The sequence below is a fragment of the Lycorma delicatula genome, chromosome 10 (genome assembly GCF_047948215.1).
Source record: "Lycorma delicatula isolate Av1 chromosome 10, ASM4794821v1, whole genome shotgun sequence".
Taxonomy (NCBI): Eukaryota; Metazoa; Arthropoda; class Insecta; order Hemiptera; family Fulgoridae; genus Lycorma; species Lycorma delicatula.
Window position 1 is genome coordinate 43,963,878 of NC_134464.1, and position 21,970 is coordinate 43,985,847.

At 29.4% G+C, this 21,970-nt stretch overlaps 1 protein-coding gene across 2 annotated transcripts in view; it reads right to left on the reverse strand.

Annotated features, from left to right (window-relative positions):
• The window catches only part of Grp170 (hypoxia up-regulated Grp170 co-chaperone protein), a 109,211-nt gene extending 88,757 nt beyond the window's left edge, over positions 1-20,454 (reverse strand). For both annotated transcript variants that reach the window (XM_075377525.1, XM_075377524.1), the window contains exons 1-4: positions 20,368-20,454; positions 16,276-16,432; positions 11,560-11,825; positions 6,560-6,765 (exon numbers count right to left, since the gene is read on the reverse strand). In XM_075377525.1, coding sequence (XP_075233640.1) covers positions 6,560-6,765; positions 11,560-11,825; positions 16,276-16,431 — 628 coding nt within the window. In that variant the 5' untranslated portion in view covers position 16,432; positions 20,368-20,454. The remainder of the gene's footprint in view (positions 1-6,559; positions 6,766-11,559; positions 11,826-16,275; positions 16,433-20,367) is intronic.
• Between the last annotated feature and the right edge of the window lie 1,516 nt (positions 20,455-21,970).

Genomic DNA, 21,970 nt, shown 5'->3' on the forward strand with positions numbered 1-21,970 from the left:
AATAGAAGAAAATTTTATGAAGAATAAAACAAATTTTTCAGAATTTTTAAAAATGACCTCTTATTATCATCATCCTCTAAGTTTATGTTTCAAAAGAACAGGTGGACGGATCCCTAACTGTAAACAACAGTGAAATTTGTGAAAATCTAGCAAATCATTTTAAAAATCTATTGAACTGCGAAGAACCAAAAGAAAAATTCACAAAAATTGAGCCCATCAAAAAAATTTTCCGATTCAAATCCACCAGATTTAAAGAATTGAAGACATAATTAGAACCTTAAAAAATAATAAAGCATCTGGTTTAGACTCAATTGTTACTGAAATGCATAAATATGGAGATGAAACCACTGAAAGCTTAGGAAAGTCATTTATTCAAATCTGAAAAGAGAAAAAATTTTTTGATAATTTATGTGCTCTCATACACCCTCTCCATAAAAAAGAATGATAAAAAAGATGTAAATAACTATAGAGGCATTTCTTTGTTATCTGTAACTTTTATTAAGAAAGAACAATTAGAACCCCAAATTGGAGAATTCCAATGAGAGATAAGAATTCCAAATAGAGAAATATATATTAGAGGAATTTTGTGTAGACAATAAAAAATTGAATTTAGTAAAAGAAACCCTTACAAATTCTTCAAAAATAAAATTTCAAGGACTAAGCTCTGGAACTTTTGAAATCAAAACAGGTGTGAGGCAAGAGTGTGACTGATGCCCTTACTGTTTAATATAGTTTTGAACAAAGTAATTAGGGGCAGGCAGATGGACATTATGCAACTAACAGATGGAAATTTTAAAGTTAAGAAATGTGAAACTAGAACGTGAGGATAATTAACCACTGGGTTGGTCTAGTGGTGAATGCATCTTCCCAAATCAGCTGATTTGGAAGTCAAGAGTTCCAGTGTTCAAGTCCTAGTAAAGGAAGTTACTTTTATATGAATTTTAATAATAGATCATGGATACCGGTGTTCTTTGGTGGTTGAGTTTCAATTAACCACACATCTCAGGAATGGTCAAACTGAGACTGTACATGACTATACTTCATTTACACTCATACATACCATCCTCATTCATCCTCTGAAGTAATACCTGAACGGTAATTTCCAGAGGCTCAGCAGGAAAAAGAAAGAAAAGAAAGTAAGGATAAGAATCCCAAAATTAATTGTTTGGTCTTTGCAAATGATCTGGCAATTTTGTCTTCGGATAGTAAAGCTGAAGAAATTCTAATTAATCTTTTAAAAAGTTAGCCGAGGAAAATTGGTTTCACAATTTCTTTTCAAAACTGAATTTATGACAAATATTAAAAATGCTCTAAAGACTTCAAAAACTGAATACGGAAAAATTAATAAAATAAATAAATTTAAACATCCAGGTTAAATAATTAAACCCAATGTTTCAGTTAAAGAATCAAAGTTAGAGCTAGTAAAATGGATCTTGTTTACACTGAACAAAGCATTTGTACAATAAAAAATCAATTTCCAGAAAAACAAAAATTAGGCATTATAATACAGTTACTAGACCTGAATGTTTATATGCCTCGAAGTGTTTATGTATGAATAAAATAGGAAAAATTGAAGAGCTAGAGAAGAAAGAAAGGAAAATATTACGACCAGTAATATTCTCTTGAAGAGAATAAGTGGAGGATTAGAAAAAATAAAGAACTTTATAAATTTAATGAGAGTTTTAGATGTTATAAGGAAAAGAAGTCTGATGTTTTTGGGACATCTTTTTAGAATGGAAGAGAAAAGATTAAAAGAATTTTTAATTTTGTCTATATTCAAAAAAACTAAAAACATCTCGTTTAATGACGCTTTAAAGGCTATGAGAGAACTAAATATCACAGAAGAAATAATCTTAAAAAGAAAAATTTTGGAAATATTATTTTACAAAACAAGGGTTTCCAAGAAAAGCCAAAAAAGAAATATGATTATAGATGGAGAGAAGAGAGAAAATGAAAACGTGAAGAAAGAATGAAGACATATTGGGAAGAAAGGAAGTTAAAGGGAAAAATTATTAAGATATTACCGTGATCCTAAGTTGGCCAATACCAAATCAGCTGATTTCGAGGTAGAGACTTTTAAGATTCAAATCCTAGTAAAGGATGTTATATTTATACAGATTTGAATACTAGATCGTGGATACCATGCATCAGAAGGACTAGGATTCTTTGGACATATCATGAGGATGCAAGATTCAAGACTTCTGAAACAGCTAGTACAGTACAATCTTGGCTTAAAAAACACCAAGACAATGTGCAAATGGATCACAGAAATAAGAGAGGATCTAAAGGAAATTGGACTTACACCAGAAGACGCCACAGATAATATAAAAAAAGAACAAAAACACTCGTTTCACACTCAAAAGAGTGTGAAACACTCACAACATGAACATTTTCACTACTAGGAAGAGCAAAAGATTGAAAAGTATGAAAAAGTATTGGGAAGACTGCAAGGCCCAAACAGTACCATCGTACAGACACAGATAACAAACTGACTAAAGTGATTCTATGTGGCATAAAAGATAATAATAATAATAATAAACAGGGTTAAAAAAATTAATTTTATATTGTTTTTTATGAGTGTTGCTTATTTGTCCATTAATACTTCTAGTTTACTTTTTTGCATTTATTTACTTGCATAAACTAGTCCTCAGTGTCTACAGATTATGATAATAATTTATCAATCTAAATGGGCATCTAATTTTTTAGATCTGAAACATAAATTATATTTTGTCTCCTCGTTTCCAATTCATTTCAATAACCATTTATAATATGGTAGCTCTTTGTTACATATACATACAGAGAAATTTTCCTTAATGCTCTTGCAGTTCATAGATAGACCAGATTTAAATAAAATTTAAACATTTCTTACTGCAATAAAGCATATTTCATTCATAGAATCAAATTGTTTAAGAAAATTACCTATAACGTCAGCTTAGTTCCACAAAGAAAGAAAGAAAGATTTCCAAAAGTGCACAATTTTAATTCAATAAAATTGAGTGTTGGTAAATAATTCAAGTGTTAATCAATGTAAGTATACATTAATTAATACTTGAATTATTTCAACATATTTAAAATATTACGTATTTATATATCAAATAGCGAATTCTTAATTTATTTTTATTATTACTATTATATTAAGTAGTAGCACATCTCTGCAAATATTTTGCTTGATGTCTTTTATCTATGAGGGATATCTCTAAAGTAAAGACCACTGGGAAATTTCTCTCCTTAAAGTTGGTGAACCTGTGTTGTTCATGGCCACACTAGTAATGTACATACTGCATTGCTGTCTGTAAGCTGTAGCGTTGTAGTAGCTTTGATTACGTGTGAGTTATTATATTACAAAATGAATAGGAAATATGAAGTTACTGTCGACTGTAAAACACCTGAGTCATAAGTTTTTTAAACCATTAAAACATTAAGCTGGCTTAAATTCATAGGCAGTTGGTTGCTGTGTACGGTGATAAAGTAATAAATGAAAGAAACATCTGAAAATGGTGTGAAAGGTTAGAAATAATAGAATTAATGTAAATGATGAACGTTTTAGGAAACGTTCAGGAAAGGCCTCAATAATAGGCGAGGACTTGTTGAAACACATCAATGATGAAATCAGAAAAGATCATTACTCAATGATTTCCGACCTGGCCCTTCTTTTTCCTGATGTTTCAAGAGCTGTTATTGGTCAAATTGTTCATGACTGTTTAGGCTTCAAAAAGGTTTGTGCATGTCGAGTGCCACATGTCTTAACGGAACATCACAAAAAAATCCATATGGGATCTGCTCTGGAATTTTTGATGCGCTTCAGAGAAAGAGATGATGAGTTCCTTAATACAGGTGTTATTGGTGATGAAAAATGGATTTCGTATTACACACAAGAAAGAAAACAGCAGTCAAGTAAATGGTGTCATCCTTAATCACCAACTAGACCAACAAAGGTCAAGCCACAGGCATTTGGATGCAAACTGATGGCCATGGTCTTTTGGGATTGGTTTGGCATGCTGCTGATTTGATTTCATGCCACATAGAATGACTATAAATGCAGAAGTCTACTGCGAAACTCTGCATAAGTTACGGCATGCCATTCAAAATCAGTGATGTGGGTGGCTGACCGACTGCTTCGTCCTGCTGCACGATAATGCATGTCCACATGTTGTAGGTTCAACATGTGATTTACTGAGAACATTTGGATGGGAAATTTACTATCACCCACAATATAGTCCAGACTTAGCTCCTGATTACCATTTGTTTGGGAAGTTGAAAGAACTTTTGAGTGGTAAGTAATTTGCGGGTGATGATGAACTTAAAAATGCTGTTAATCGGAGGTGAAATGGACTGGCGGCAGAAGAATACTATGAGGGTATATTGAAGCTGGTGTATCACTACGACAGATATTTTAATTCATGTGGCGATTGTATAGAAAAGTAGTATAAGGTATGTACTAAAGAGAAATAAACAATATTAATAAAGTTTTCAAAATAAATTTTTGTTACAATGAAATGTTCTTTACTTTAGAGATAACCTCTAATATATTTATAAAAGGATGCAAATTTATTATCTATAATTCTACTTAATAAAGTGTACAGCAGAGATTGATTCAATAACATTGGATATACTCTAACCACTGGTAAATAAGAACTATCATCTTTTCAAGTATTGTTAGTTATCTTGTAGCCGTGCTTACTGTAGTCAAGAATAACAAGAGTATACACACTATGGTTTTGCTGTTTAACAGTATCACAAAATCAATGATAGTTACACGACTGCGAGGGAGTGCCTTGGAACAATTTTAATATTTCTCACAGTGGGGATCAATCCATTAGAAGTATCCCCAAAAAAAATAAGCTAACATATACCTACATAAAAAAATAATTCAAACTGTGTATGCCATCTCTGCCTCTAGAAAAAAATTACCAAAAGTGAAATTTCACAGTTTTTCATGTTCAACTTTATTGATAATTTTCTCATAGAAAGAAGAGAGATAGGTAAATATACCACTGGACCAATCTTTTACCTTGAGAAAATATGATTAAACTGTTTTTTTTTTTTCATTCTTCCAGGACCAATAGTTTTTTAGTTATGATTTTTACCATAAACCCTTACAATCACAAAAATAGGTGTGTACACCATAACAAAAATGACCACTACAGGTAAACTGCTTAAATAGAAATAGTTTTAAGGTCCTGAGACATGTAGGAGACAAGTGGGTAAGTTTCAATTTTTTTAAATTGCTCACGCAACCACCCTTGGGTCACTTCAAATGGACTGACCCAATGATCTGGTGCCTTCTGTCCACACAATAAAAACTTTGAGGAAATGGGCTCCACATTGAAAAGAACTGGAAGCTTTAAAAAAGTCTGTACGGCAAAAAATGTTGTGGGGAAAACTGGAGACTGCTTTTCAATAAATCTATCCAGATTTTACAAGAGCTTCATTGCAATATGTATAAGGTTTAGATTATGGATGCATTGAATATGTTTTCACACAAACTGATTTACTTACTGTCATCATTACTGAACATGATAAATGTTAATGTAATATTTTATAATGACCTTCTAAACAATTTTTTGATGAGTAATGTGACTCATTTCCCTTTTTGAGGCTTCATCAAAACACAAAATTCAAATACAAGTCCTCAAAGATTACGCCAAAAGCCACTCCATAATGTCAAAGTGAAGTGTCATTTCATCATTTGGAAATGCAGAACCATATTTCTTTGAAAATAATACTGGACATGCAGTTACGGTATATTCACTATACTATGTTAGCATATTATAAAACTTCTTTCAGCCTGAAGTAACTTGTCATTTATCAAATTAAAATGTTTCATTCGTTAATCAAAACACATCCTTTCAACAAATAATTCTATGGCCCACACTTCAAGAGCTTCCATGATAGATGTAAGGAAACTTTTTTCTAATCATGTCATCTTAAAGAATGGGGACATTACTATACCTGCAAGCCACCAGACCTGTCTGCATGCATTTTTTTTCTTTCAAAGTAGTACTTGAAATCACACTTTTTCCAAACACCACCATAAAATCTCCATAACCTTAAAAAATGGATACATGAAGTGGTTTGAATTCATGTGTCCATGGTGCAAAATGTGATGGGTAACCTACAAAGATTGTTAAAATGTGTGCACCGATTGCTAAACTTAAGGTTTAAAGTTCAGTTTCTGTCAAGGGTTTGAAATTTTGTGACAATATCTAACTGTCTTCATAAGGCCTAAGAACTATTAAAGATAATATTAAATGAACAAGCATTCATTTGAAAAAGCTAGACTGAACAATTCAAATGATAGAAAATTCAGCTGTAAATAAGCTGGTGCAAAAGATTGATCAAATACTACAAGTAACAAAAAAATTATTTAGAAAATGATGGCATTTGGTATGAGATGGATAAAAAAAAATAATTTTAATATTTTGCTACAATAAATATTTATACAGCTACTTTTATTATTACTATTTCAAAATCGACTTAAAAACTCATAAAATTTAGTAGCTTTAATGAATTTTTCATTTAATTCAATGTAAAAAAAAAAAGTTTGTGCAGTAATTACCTGCTGTATAATCATTCATCAACTGTAGGACCTTTAAACCAGACAATTCGGCAGCTTGTAACACAGCCTTTCTTTCAGCTTGATTAAAATATCCAGGAACAGTAATAACTACTTCATTGATGGCTTGGATCGCTGAATTTTGAGCAAACTCTCTAGCTTTTTGTAACAACATTCCTACAAGTTCTTCAGGTGTGAATTGTGTCTCACTAAAATAAAAAAATAAATTAATTAATTAAATGTACAGTAGTTAAACAATTATCAATTACTTTAACTATCATTTTAAATAAATTCAATAAATAACAACTGGCAATGAGATTAATATTTATTGTCAATATATATTGACATTACATAACTGATTTAATTGGTGACTGATTACTTGATCCAGAAGATCCAAGGATCAGGCAACAAATGAAATGACTGAGTAATATTACTTTTTCAAATCAAGCATACAAAGAGAACTGATACTAATTCTGTAAGTAGGCAGATAGTACAGTATACTATTATCACAAGTAATACAACGCACATTTAATATTTTACACCTATTTGTATTGTAGTAGTATTACAATATAGTATTATAGTAATACAATACTTTTAGTATAGTATATGAAACGTGTTTTTAAAGTAAAGTCTGTTTAAAATTTACGACCTACATATGAGATCTAAACAGATGACACTTGTGTTGCTTAGTTATTTTAATCAATAGTCAACTGTTAGCAATAATGGTTTGGTCATTTTGTTATAAGTTGCTTACATTCATCCATTTATAATGAGTGCTGCAATTTGTGAACCTGCCAAGTGTGAAGTACAAGGGAGTATTTAATTTTTTATGGCAAAAAGCACTTCTGCAGCTGAAATTCACAGGCAAATTTGTAATGTTTAGGGCTGAACATTACGAGTGATGCTAAAGTAAGACAGTAATGTCATTCATTTCGAGAATAACCAGATGGATGGAGAAGGACAAACGAATGTTCATTATGAACATAGCGACTGGATGTCAGTGGTAATGAATGATTTGATTGAAAAAGTTGACAAGAAAATACCAGAAAACTGGCTTTTCAGTATGTTACAATTGGCTTTGATGTTCACAATATTTGATTTAAGAAGTTTTGACTGAAAGATTGAGCTATAAAAAAATGGGTACATGATGTATGTCGAAAATGATAACCGACAAACAAAAGAAAAAATGTCTTACTGCAGCTCATGAATTTTTGTGGCATTACATAAATGAAAATGATGAACTGTTTGATTTCACTGATACAAGAATTGAGATCTGGATTTCTTATTTAAACATTGAGAGAAAGCAGCAGTCAATGCAATGGCAGAATTCATCTCCTAGACAAGAAAGTTAAACAAGAACATTCAGTAAAGAAGCTTATAGCTACTGTTCATGGATCTACTATGAATGCTGAAACATTAAAAAAGCTAACAACATGGGATGCTATCTCATGGGAATTTATCTTTGCATGACAATGCTTTTCCACATATGAAGCAATTGGAAAAACCTCATTGAAAAATCTTCAATCATTCTTCCCATAGCCCTGAATTAGCTCCCAGCAATTATTTTATTTTTCTTCGCCTTAAAAGTGGCTCGTAACAAAAAAGGTTTGACAATAATGACAGATTGAAAAATGGGATTATTAGTTTAAGTCACTGGCAGTGCAATTTCTTTAAGGAGGACTGAAGAAGCTAGTGAAATGCTATGATAAATGTGTGGCAAGTTGAAGAAAGCTACATAGAAAAGTAATTTTTAAGTTTAAGTAATAAAGTTTGTTAATATTTTTCAGTTTTGTTTTTATTTCAAAATGAACCTTATTTTAAAAATACGCCTCAGTAGTAACCTAACAGAGTATAGTACTTGAGACGAGAATGTTAATGATGAATTTTTATCAGAATTCATTTCAACCAATCAGTTTCAGAACTAACATCAAATATTACATAAGTTTAGTTTATTTAAAAACCAAAAGTTAACTTTACAAAATTAATAAATTTACTAAATTTTTTATAAGTAATTAATGAATAATTCAATTTTTACCAGTGATCCAAATCCAATAGTACCACATTTCAGAAAATATACATATCCCACTTTTCCAAGGTTTAAAATAAAACCAATTTTAAAAGTTTAAAATAAACTTTTAAATTTTTTTGTATATCAAAATCATCAACAATAATAATTACAAAAAACCTTTTTTTTTAATTCCTTCTAACACTAGAGGCTGATCATCAAATTCACAATTGTAATTTTCATAGAAACTGTTTTTTATAAATCTATAGCGATTAAACCATTTACATAGTTTATAATAATGAAACTCATCTCATTCTAATTCACCTCCTTCCTTGTAACTTTCCACAGTGTAATCAATTGAAGCTGATGATATCTAATTCTTATAATATGGCTAACATACTCATTCTTATTTCTATATTACAAGAATCTTTATTAATCCATTACACTCTGCATTAATCTACTGTAGGATTTTACTATCCATAGAATCCACAAAACCATCCATACAAATAGATCTTTACATTAAATACACATATTAAAATAACTCCTCGGTTTCAATTATCTAAAAAGCATTATATTTTAACATATTCCTTACCCGAGTATATACTTTGAAAAGTAATTTTGAAATTTTTTGGTGTTTAATATACTTTGATATGATATGTGCACCACTCGTTGCCCTGCAGGCAGAAATCTTCCCATGTACTTGTCAGAATATCAGGTGTAATGGATGCTACTGCCACAACAATCCTCTCCCGTAGGTGGTCGATGTCATGCATTTTCTCCAAATAAACTTTTTCACATGCCCCCACAAAAAGATATCTAGTGGGATAATGTCTGGGGTCCTTGGTGGCCATGCAATCGGCCCTCCTCTTCCAGTCCACCGTTTTGAAACTGAATATTTAATGTAGATGGACACAGTTGCTATAATGCAGCGGAGCACTGTGTAGCTAATAGAAAATTAATCCTGTTTCTTCTTCAATATCGTCAATCTGTGGAAAGATCTAAAGTTCAAGCATATCACAGAAAATATCCCCATTATTTGTGGTTTCTACAAAAATGAATGGGCCCACAATGTGGTCATTCATCAGGTTGCACCAAAATTGACTTTGGAAAAGTCACACTGATGTTCAATAATTTTATGCAGTGGTTCTGTGTCAATTTTAGTGACCAACCCACTAATGAGGAATGTCACCTCATCTGAAAATATGACATTTTTCAGTTAGTTCTCATTTCCATCAATGTTGTTAAGCATTAAAGCTGCTAACTCCAATTTTTCCAGTTTGTCATCGGGTTTGATTTAATTTAAACATATCTTATACGTATCATGTGTAAGATCAAGTCTAATCTTCACTTCACTTCCAGTCACTTTATACACTGTAGTTAAACCAGTGGAGTATTGTTTTATTTGTAGGTGCAGCACTGTCATATTCACATCGATAATTATGCTGAACTGTGATAAATGATCTTGTTTCGATAAACCAAATCATGTGCTGAGCTTCCTGCTGTGGTGTTGTCATGACTAAAAGTGAGACTGCTAATCAGATACACAGTGAAGGTCACACATTGGTGTTCACTGCGACAAATATTTGCAATGAAAATCTTAATAATATAACAAACATAAATATGAAAACTGGATGCTTTGACTGATTCCATTATTTCATTATGATTTTTTGAAACTAAGTTCTTTTACACACACTCCTAATATCTATTCAAATAATATATATATTTTTAAGAAATTCAAATTATTCATTAACGTATTGATCACTGCAATAATAAAATTTAATATTAAATGAAATATAAACCACCAAAAAACAGTAAATAGATAAGTTAAACTAACCACATTAATTCAAAGAATCAATTTTTGCAGGATCCCAGATCTTAAGATGTTATTAAGTTCTACAATTATATTAATTCTTTGCAGTTGGACAGCCAGTATAGCTGGCCACAGCCCACTTTCAGTTAGTTTGGAAAATTGATGGCACTAGCAGTGCTCACAGCTCGGACGGCCAGCAGGACTGGCCGGTTACCTCCCATTGTTGGCTAGGCTGCCATCTTGACTGCTCTGCCCCACCAGCTTAGAATTATTTTTCATTCATTTCTAAATAGTTACATAGGGCATTTAATTTACAAAAAAAAAAAAAACAACACCAATATTTTATATAATTTTTTCTTTATTGACACACAAAGAATAGCTTAACATAGTTTTAATTAATTTTTTCTTTACTGAATATAACATAATAAAATAATATTTAAAAAGAAACTTTGTAGTACAAGAAAATTGTCAAACACATTTGTTTAACTTGCTAGTTAGATCGTGGTTTATTTTTCAGAGAATTCGCCCATGTGTAATCCAGGGTGTTTTTGATGGGTCTTGCAAAAAAATTTGCTTTGTTTTCTTTCTCCTCCAGGTCTTCTGTCACTGCAAACAGCGCAGTCTTTTGTGAAAACACTGCTTGGCAAACATAAAAAAAAGATCGGGAAACGTAATACTCAATTAATTAAAAGGCTGTCCGATAGGTTACAGCACTAATCACAGAACACAAAAGAAATATATTGTTTCTATAGCAACATCCAGTTGTGTTCAACCTGGCCACTACTGCTGGCCATCTGATCTGTGAGGATCACGACTGTGCAAACACTTCTGAGTTGATTGGTAAAATGGCTATGGCCAGTCCTACTGGCCACCTGACCCCAGTGAACTAATTTTAAATACAGCATCCAACCGCAAAGGATTAAAACATATATTTATAATTTTTTTAATTGTCAAAATTATTTTCTTTTTTGAAAATTTTGAAATTTATTGTGGACAAATTTAATAACAACTGAAAATATTTACTCTATTTTGATGATTTATATGTCACTTAATGTTTAATACATCAATAATTTACCTACCTAATAAGTAATTTATGAATTTATATATAATAAGATGTCATATACAAATCATAAGATTCATACTACAAAAAAAATTTAAATTATTAAGCATACTAAAAATATTACTTACTCATCATGTCTGAAAACAACAGTGCCACGTACTGGATCAGGTACTATGTCATAATATGGAAATCTTTGTTTAAATAACTGTACCAGTGGATGTGTTACAGGTTTACCTAATAATTCCAATATATAACTATATGTCAGTTTCGGAAATCTTACTCCTACACCAAGTGCATCTTCACCAAACAAGCGTTCATTGTCCCTGAAGGCAATTGCTACTGGAGTTTTCCTTTTTGATTCTTTGTTTAAAGCTATCTCCATTGGTACACCAGGCTATTTAGACAAATAACAATAATTATCAATTCTGGCAAATTGGTAAACAAGTATTACAATTACAATTAATACTACAAGAAAATTCAATATAATGGAAGATTTTTTTCTTCTAACTCTTCTCTTTCAACTACTTTCACTTTAATCCATAATAATTGATAGTTGAACTACTATCTGGAAGACAGCAGGTACTATTTGTAAGAGGCATCTTATTATTGAATTTGAACATGAAGTAAAACACGCTTTACTGAGGAAAACCAAGCTTACACAAATTTTTTTTTATCCCCAACCACTCAATCAAACTGAACACAAGTGATATCAGTTAGTGATAGTAATAATTGTATCAATAGACTGACAAATTGACAATGCTAATTACAAAAAAATAAATAAATAATACACCTAAAACCTACACTACTAATAAATTATGGATCCTTAATTTGACATCCTTTTCAGTAAGTCCAACTATAAAGTTGAGCTGGTGGTGGAGTGGTAGCATCTCTGCTTTTCATTTAAAAGGTTCTAGGTTTGAATCCTGATCAGATCAGGGTAAGCAATTTCATGTTTCTTTTTTTTTTACAATATAAATTTTATTAGTAATGTTAAGTAATAAAAATAAACAAAGAAGAATTACAAAGTAGAAAATTTTCAGTTATTACTTTTTGTTTTTGGTCAGTTTTATTTTTTTTATATTTCTATTTTCTATCTTATTTGAACTCAAAATTTGTATAACACCACAAGAAAAGTAACAATGAGTAAAAATACAAAGGCAATAAACCTCTGCCTCGATAAAAGTAAGAAAAAGAATAGAGAAAATGACATAGAAAGATAAAATTTAAACTGTTGAAGTACACTAGAATGCAGTCATGTACATTAATTTTTTAACTGCTTTTTTATTGATTTATTTGAATATGTTCATGAATTCTGTAAATTTCATTTTACTTCTATAAAGTTTACCATACGTCAACCAAATATCTGAATGACATAAAATAATGTCACAATGCTACAGCAATTCAGTACTAAGCAACAATGACAAAAAAAAAAAGGAAATTAAAAACATCACATCATCTACATAGGAAATGTAATCTTTCTTGTAAAAATCTTCCATAAAATAAATTATTAGAATCAATTCATTTGGTGAGGGATAAAGCTCGTAAAAAAGAAAAAAAAAATATTCAAATGAAGAACTTGCTTCTTTTTTTTTAAGGAATTAATATTTCTGTAATTTAAATTAATTGATAGAACTATTGTTGGGATTCTTCCCGAAACAACATTAATATTGCATGTTATCTAATAACACATGAATGCCTGTTTCATATTGATAAACACTAACAACTAAGTGGTTAGCATTTTAACTTTTGGATCAGCTGGTTTTGAATTTATTAACCAGCATTAATGTGTTTTTTTTCCACCTATTTAAAGTTAAAATAGTATATTTTAATGTTTATAATTGAATACACTTTTTTCTTTTTTTTAATTTACAATAGTATTATTTTAGCTGTATATCTGAATAGAAATTTGATATCATAGAATGAAAACAAATGAAAATCTTAGAACAGTTAAAAATTAATTTAATTTGACTTTGAATTTTTCTTATTTATCTGATGATAAGAAAGGTCACTTCAGAAATAACCTCCATTTGCTTTAACTTTTCCATAAATTCTACAGCAATATACTTTTGACAATAAGAGATGTTTTCCTAAACTCTCTCTATTTTGTACTACATCTTTTCTATGGCTTATCCTAAGGTGTTCTCCAATTTCAAATCTAAAAAAATTCTTCACAGTTTCTCTTTCACTTTTTATTCTCATTATTCACCCAAATCAACTAGAGTATTTTGGCCTATTTCTGTTATTCAGCACTCTCATCGTAGTAACTAATTTTCCTAATAGCTTTGTGCCTCAATATTTTTTTGTACATCAAGTCATTTCTATAAAAAGTTTCATTTCAGAAGTATGAATTACTTCATTTCAATAATTTTCAATAATCTTCTGTATAAATTAATAACAACAAAGTTTCATTACAGAATAAAATTAAATGAATCCACCACCTCTATGGTAAAGTGATAGCATCACTGACTATTTATCTAGAAAGATCCAATAGAATCTTAGTCAAGCATGACATTTTTCATGTGCAGAATTCCTAATAAAATTTGGTCTGCAACAAAGAATCATACCATGCATGTCCAGCAGCTTTAACTACTTCATTAGCTAGTGACAGACCATCTTCCATCACAAATGGAAGTGATTTTTGATGGTTGCAACAATAAACAATCCTGCTAGTGGGAAATTTAGAGTGTGATTTAATTTTTCAATGCTAAATTCATAAAAATTCCAAATTTTATCATGAATTCTGTGAAATTTGTAGGCCTACAGTAATAAGTGAAAAAAGTTCTGTGTTTAATAAAGATCTTAAACATCATTCATGATGAAGAATGAAAGAACCAGGGTTCAAAAATGTGAACATAAAGTTGTTGTAAACAGTGTGAAAGATGGTCCTGAAAATATTGATTGGCATGTAATAAAGTCAAAGGATGGCATTTGCACATGCAATTCTGAACTGTTATACCACAAAATGATAAATTTTCCACCATTTCATAACTGGTGATGAAATGCAGATTTCATACATTAATATTAAATTCAAATAAACAACAATCTATAATAGTCACATCACTGAAGTTCACAAAGTCAAAAAATCAAGCAAACCCTACCAGTTAAGATCACGGCGACTGTTTCCAAGATAAAAATGGTATTCTATTGATGGATTTCATGGATCCAGTAATAAAAATCACTGTAAAGGTGTGCTTTCAAAACTAAGGTGTCCAATTTATCACCAATGACATGGGATTCTAATGTCAGGAATTGTCCTGATTCACAATAATATGCACCCACCATACTGTTTCACATATTGTCAAAAATACTGGGATGTTTTTGAAACCTCCTTAATATTCATGATCTCATAATAAGTGACTGTTAAAAAAAAACATTTAGTTCTCAATGGTTTGAGGATAGCTACAAGATGAAAAGAGCAGTGAAATTTTAAGGAACAGATTTTTATAAATGGGGTATTAAAAACATCATTTCTAAATACAAAAAAAGTTTAGACAAAAATAGCGACTATGTAGAAAAATAAAATAAGTGTGTATATAACAGGTAATAAAATTCTATCCTTTTTTTTAATGAACTACTGGCCCTTACTTTGGAACATGCCTTGTACAGTATTTCATGTAAAATACAATAACGAATTCAACAAGTAAATGTAAATATGTTCAATCATATCAAGAGCAATGGTTATAAACAATATCTATGTTAAAACAAGTTGGTCTGACAAAATCAAAGTTTTACAAAATATAAAATTTTCCAAAATGTTGAGTGAACAATTTTAATAAATTAGCCGGTCAGGGCCTGCCATCTAGCTGGGGGGGTCCACCCCCTGTATCCTTGATGTGTTCGTTTCTCATGTTTGTGAGAATATTAAGTATTTTACACATATTCATTCAAAAAAAAAAAGAATAGTAATTTTACTATAAAATTTTCAAAAAACTTATGTCTACAATAGTTTTTGAATTTAGTTTTTAAATAACGTTCATGAATTTAGTGTATTAACAATAACAAAAACCTTTGCAATGAAAAGCTTCAAAATCCTGAACATTTTTTTAACATTCACTTTCCTGTTCATTTCTTAACACAACTGTAACCCTAACGACTGTAACCCTAATAACTGTAAACCCTTTTTTATCCCCAAAACACAATATAATTTTAGATAAATCGTTTGTATGAAGTATAAGTCGTTCAAACGAATGAATCATTTAAGAAGTATAAATTGTTCGTGTGCTGCGCACAGCTGCCTAGCGCACCACCATTGGTCAGCTCTATGCCAATAGTAGCTAAAATAAAAATGTGAGCACATACAACAACAGACAAACCCATACATCATCCTTTTTTATGGGAAAAAATTACATTTATTTTTAATGTGTTTGTCTACTGTGTAACATATAACGCTGAAGTGTATATTTAAAATTTCATCATCTTTTCATAAGTAAACTTCAATTTCCAAGTTATTTTTTCTATTTAATATTGGCCAATTCCCACACCATAATTTTATAGTGAAAATTTAATTGCTTATATTAATTTTGCCTGATAAATTAATTTTTATTAATTTACCTGAATATTAATTTAATAATTTTAAGAAGAGTAAGAGACCCACTTTTACCAGGGCTAATGTGATAACTGAATCATTCCTTCGGCTAATTCAGGAAAGAAGGGATAAGGAAGTGGCGAGAATAATAAGAATAATGATCAACAGAAAGCTGCTAAGGGAGATTAAAATATTCTACATTCTTGCACTTATAAGTAAATCAAATTTTACAGTTTCACATTAAAATAAAAGCAATTTATAAAATTTATACATACATTTTACATAACAAGAGTAAAATAAATACAAAAAATATACTCACAGATACAATTGCAACTTTCATCCATTCTGAGCCTAAATCTACACTCATCACTGCAATTCCATTAACAAGATTTGGTGTTAATAGTATAACATTAATTATAATAATAAATAAGTAACTCCACCATCCAAGTGAACGTGATATACTGAATAACTGCATTCTGTAAATTAAAATTTTTGAAATTATATCAAAATTGATTAAAAATGGTGTTCCCTACAATTATTTATAGCATAAATCACCTTAACATAATGTAAACAAAATATAGTTGAAAAATAAATGACTAGAATTAAATTACACCCTACTTTGGTGTAATATTTATCACACTAATCAAAAAAATTAAGTAATAACATTTTTCAAGAAAGATTAATTCTTAATGTACAAAAAAAACTATAAACAAATCATTTAGCGGGCATGCTTACTGAAATAATAAAACTGTACTACAAACAAAGGGATAGCTATAAATTAAAATTAAAAACAAAATACTTTAGTAATCAGACGATCATTTCAAAATTAAATAATATCAATTTAAAAAATCATATTTAAATACGTTAAAAACATCCCAAATTTAAGGACAAATCTGTGGGACAACGGTTTGTTAAACATTATTGTATATTACATAAAAAATAAGCTGTTTTTTACACAACAATGAGCTGTAATAAAGTCAATTTCAATAACAAGAAAGTTACAGATGAGACTACAATTACAGTGCTCTTCAGCCATACTCTGCTATTTATTATATCATAGATAAACTATATCTCCTTACCTTTTTTTTATACAGTCATTTCTTCTATGAAAAAGTAGGCCTTACATTGAAGGAAATTATATTTAAAAATCAAGTAAGGTGGAAAAAGGTAAAAATCTTACAATATTCAAAACTGCTGTAAAAATTTTTTTTTGGAAATTTTACCCTGTTCAAACGAAAAAAGGAAACAAAAATGAACAGTTCAGATGTGTTAGGTCAGATTCTAATCAATACAAAGATGCAGTTGCAGAAATGAATTTAACACAAATACTTTTAGCATGATAGGAAATTAACAATAATCAGTAGTAGGTCAAAAAAAAAAAAAGACTAATGAAGAAATAATTGACAATGCCATTAAAAAAAGAAGAAAATCAGTAGTGATGACAAAGATTTTAATAAAACAAGTAATGTTTCAAAATGATGTGACAGAACAGAAACAGCAATGAAGAAGTCTAAAGCAAAGGAGAAATATTAATTTAGTGAGCGTTACAATTTAATTAAGAAGTCATATTTTACTAAGTAAACTATTAAAAGAACAGACTAAAACAACAGATTTTTAAAAAAACGTTTTCATGCAGTGTTATGAAAGATTAATCTACAAGATTTTTTACTTTTACATACAACTTTACAAAAAACTTTTTTTTTGTGTTCGCCAGATTTATATATTTTTATTTTTTTTTTCAGTCTATCAACATGTGAACAATTGATTACTGTAACGGTTATTATATTTGTTTGAAACAAAATGTCTGATGATCGTAACAGTGTGAGATTAATGTGTAGTTCATTATACTAATACCAATCATAATAAAATTTCAGGTTCAAAAATATTTTTGAGACTATATAGCATTTATTAGTATAGAAACGCTAACATTCATTACTAATTGTTAACCTCCAAAGAGGAATGGTATCAAGTGTATTTTATCTGACAGATTCTATGTTTGAATCCTGGTCAGTTTCAGAATTTTTCACACAGTAGAAAATTCATCTATTACAATTTTAACTGGCTAAGTAATTTGAAAATAAATAAATAAGATAAAAAAAAAAAATAAACTGTTAATATGCCCATCAAAGTCATTATTATACTGCAGAGCTTGCCATATCTCCCTAACAACACTGTATAGGTGAGTCAGATTGCATTACAAACAAGTTAGGATTACATGTTAATTAGTCAAAAGATAACTCATCTTGCAAAATAAAAATCATTACTCGCTTTAAAATTAAGCTTCCAAAAGATTTTTTGAACAGAACAATTTAGGTTTTTCCTTGATGGTGTTTGGTAAAGAGCTTCCTTGTTTTAAAGTAATTGGGAAATTTATTCAGTTCATGGTCTTCAATACATAAGATCTGTGTTGACTGAGTGATTTGATCTATCAATATTGATGTTATGTGCAGTGCTTGCAAAAGATTTTTATCTATGGATGAATACATGATTATCTGGTTTACCTGTGAAGTGTTTGGCAATAACTTTTTTATAATGATTTTTGTGATTTTTTATAATTGTGGGTTGCTGTATTTTTGGTATGTGCTTTATCAGGGGGTTGAGTATTCAGAAGGAGTCACAATTTATTTATTAATTATAATGGCATCAGTATATGCAAATTTTTTTGTGCAATGACAGTTCTATCAAAGTACTTAATTTTACAAAATAAGTCAATGCCTCAAGACAAATCAAAAACAAAGAAGCACAAGTGTCACATTGTCAGCAGTATTATACTTTAATTTCTAAACTCAGTCAAAATATGCTTTATTGAATAAAATGTGTCAACAATTACAAAGAAAATTTTCACCCAGTACCCATTAACCCATCTAACCCGTCATTAAGTAACCCATCTCTTTGCTTCTTCCATGACTAGTTATTTGGCCATTCAGAACATAAATGAAATATAGAAACAATCTGGATGGAAACTTCTGTTTCTGTATGTATTTATTTGGATCCAGCTTAACTCCAAGAAATTAGCTGGCCAACAGCTTCTGCATTAATCTCGATTTCAACCACATTTGCTATTCAGTAGTAACTTTCTTCTAACAAAAATGTAAACCTGATTTTGTTATGGTGGTTTACAAATTGCATATAAAATTCATATTTTACTTAAAACAACTTTATTGCTTCTTTCAAAAAACATTAAATATCCAGAACTACACTACAGCATCCAGAAATGTACCTTTTCACATAAATTTATGAACAATATTAATTAGTTAGCTAAAAATTTACTAGTATTGAAAAAATTGTTAAATAATGAGTAAGCTTACTCCATTCTAGTTATATCAAGAATAACAGACTTAGGTAGCATATTCTTAAATTATCTACATTAGTTCATAATGAACTAATGATATTTACAATGCCAAAACTCTAAAAAATAATCATCACTATTACATGTCATATGTTCTATTACACATACAATAATCATAAATAAAACACGTTTTTTAATAGAAAAAACTTTTTAAATATCATTGACACAAGTTGGCTGCACTCCACTGCAGAAACACTTAACCATAATAAAATTATTAAACCATCATAAATTTCAGAAATGTTATAAAAAATAACCATATGTATGCATCTAAACCTAAACTAGATAAACAAATGTGAGGAATTATGTCGACATGATCTTATTTTTATAGTTATTTCAATATGAATAGAACTTTATAATTACAAACAGTTGATATAACTAAAAATGGCAAATGAATTATGTTCAAGCTCGTACAAATTTCAACCTCAACTTTTGAGTATAATAATAATATTTTAATGAGTTTCATCATGTTAGAAATTAAAACAGTGTTCAGAATACATTTAATTTTAATTAAGAACAAAAGGACTCAGTTTTCATAGAACAAGTAACTTATTTTTTACACAAAACACCAGATTTTAACAAGCTGGTAAGCAAGTTTCAACACACAGTTTATATTTTAAATCTTAAGTAGATGGAAAACATCATAACATACATCCAGGGCATTCAATAACAGTCATTTCAAAACATTATTCTACCATAATCCAATATATAGGAATATTACAGAATTCAGAACATCGTCTGGAACTGACGAATGCAAGGTTCACTGGAACAATATTTCCATCCAAGCGTGGATCAAGCCTTAAGTTTTTCATAAGCAATACATTGAAACTTGAAGTAAATCTTATAAATAAAAATTTCCTGAATTAGTAACTACATAATTATTAGTACAATATTCAACACAACAGCAGAAAATGAATGAAACTGCTTGACAGTTAACATAGCCTAAAATTTACGGTTTATTTTTGTTTTGTGAAAATATTAACTTTTACGGATAAAAAAAAACCGCACAGTACTTAGACTAAATAATCTGATCTGAACTTCAAAAATTTAAGTTAAAATTTTTACCTGATATACGAATAAAAAACTACTTTTTACATGGAACCGTTGTAACACCACGTAACCATGTGTTATAAGCTATCGGCTTCGCATCAGTGCCATTGATATATCAATGCCAACATTTGTGGCCCTTCTTGATTGGACGGTTACTCTAATGGTTACTTTAACAAAGCGCGCTTTATATAAAATGCCTCTAATTGGGTTAATAAATAAATTATGTTAAGTTTAACTAATTTATTGAGCATTTAGGTCTGATTAAAACATTATTTTAATTAAATTGTTTGAAATAATTTTAATTAATTTATGCAAATTATTGCAAGTATTAAAGAAGTGATTTAAGTCAAAACCACTTTTTTTAAATTTGTTTCAAACATTTACAGTAGCTATTGAAAACTATTATTTTGAAAATACAAATATACTTGTCCCCTTCAGTCATTCACAGCAGTAAATGAACTTTTTATTCCTAGATGATGTATTACACTGTTTTAAGCTCTTTTTTTATTTAATGCAAATTAAATCGTTTTTGAAGTATTAGGACATTATGTGAATTATTGTTGCTATCCCTGATATAACACGAAAAAGATCTCTGAAAAAACTAAACTTTTCAGATGTAGTTGATTCTAAAGAAAGCAATGTATATATAAATCTATGCTCCAGCTGGCAAGATTCTTCAAAGTTTTCATATTTACTAAAGAAATACACCTTATTTTTGGTGTTGAAAGACAAAATTAGTAATACTAATTCACAATGGAATAATACTGGTTTTTATTTAGAAATGTATAGCCAGCTGTTTACACTGCTAGAAACTTAATCAACTTAGCAACAAACTTAATCAACTGATGAATAAAATTAATTATTATTCTTGATTTACATAGATCAGTAAAATTTTTATAACAAGCCAAATGTTTCTTACTTTTAATAGCAAAATACATCCATTATAAAATAATCTTAATATTTTGCTTGAATACCAACCACATAATTATGTAGATAAGTTTTTCTAGCATTCTGTTTTTATAAGCAATAATCACTCCATAATTATTCTAAATATAATACTCCACAAGCCTATTTAGATTGTTAAAATACTTATTAAGTTTTTCTAAATAAATATAACTACTTTTTATCTAAAAATACACAATTAGTTATACAATTTCACAAGTAAACCACACAAAACACTAAATTTTTAAGGAATATGAATAAGTGTACATAAACTCAACAGTGATAAAACTTATATTACTAACTGATCACTAATTTATGTAATGACTAAAATAAATGACACTTCAATAATCCTCTGAAGATAACAATAAATATTGTAAATATTACACATGCACAGTACTGCTTTTACCAAAATTTTAAAATTCATCATTATAAGATAATTTTTTCTTTGCTACTTACACACTGTACGGCACGATTTGGACATCTACCCATGAAATCATCAACATTTATGTAAATGATTATATTTTTAGCAAATATTTGCATCTTAGTGAAATCAAATACTGATCCATCTAACAGCATGATGAAACTTGTAAGTTTTCTAAAATTATTAATATCTTAATTTAAAATAAGTGATACTTATTTTTTGAAAAGATCTTTTGTTGCCAATTAGCATCACTTT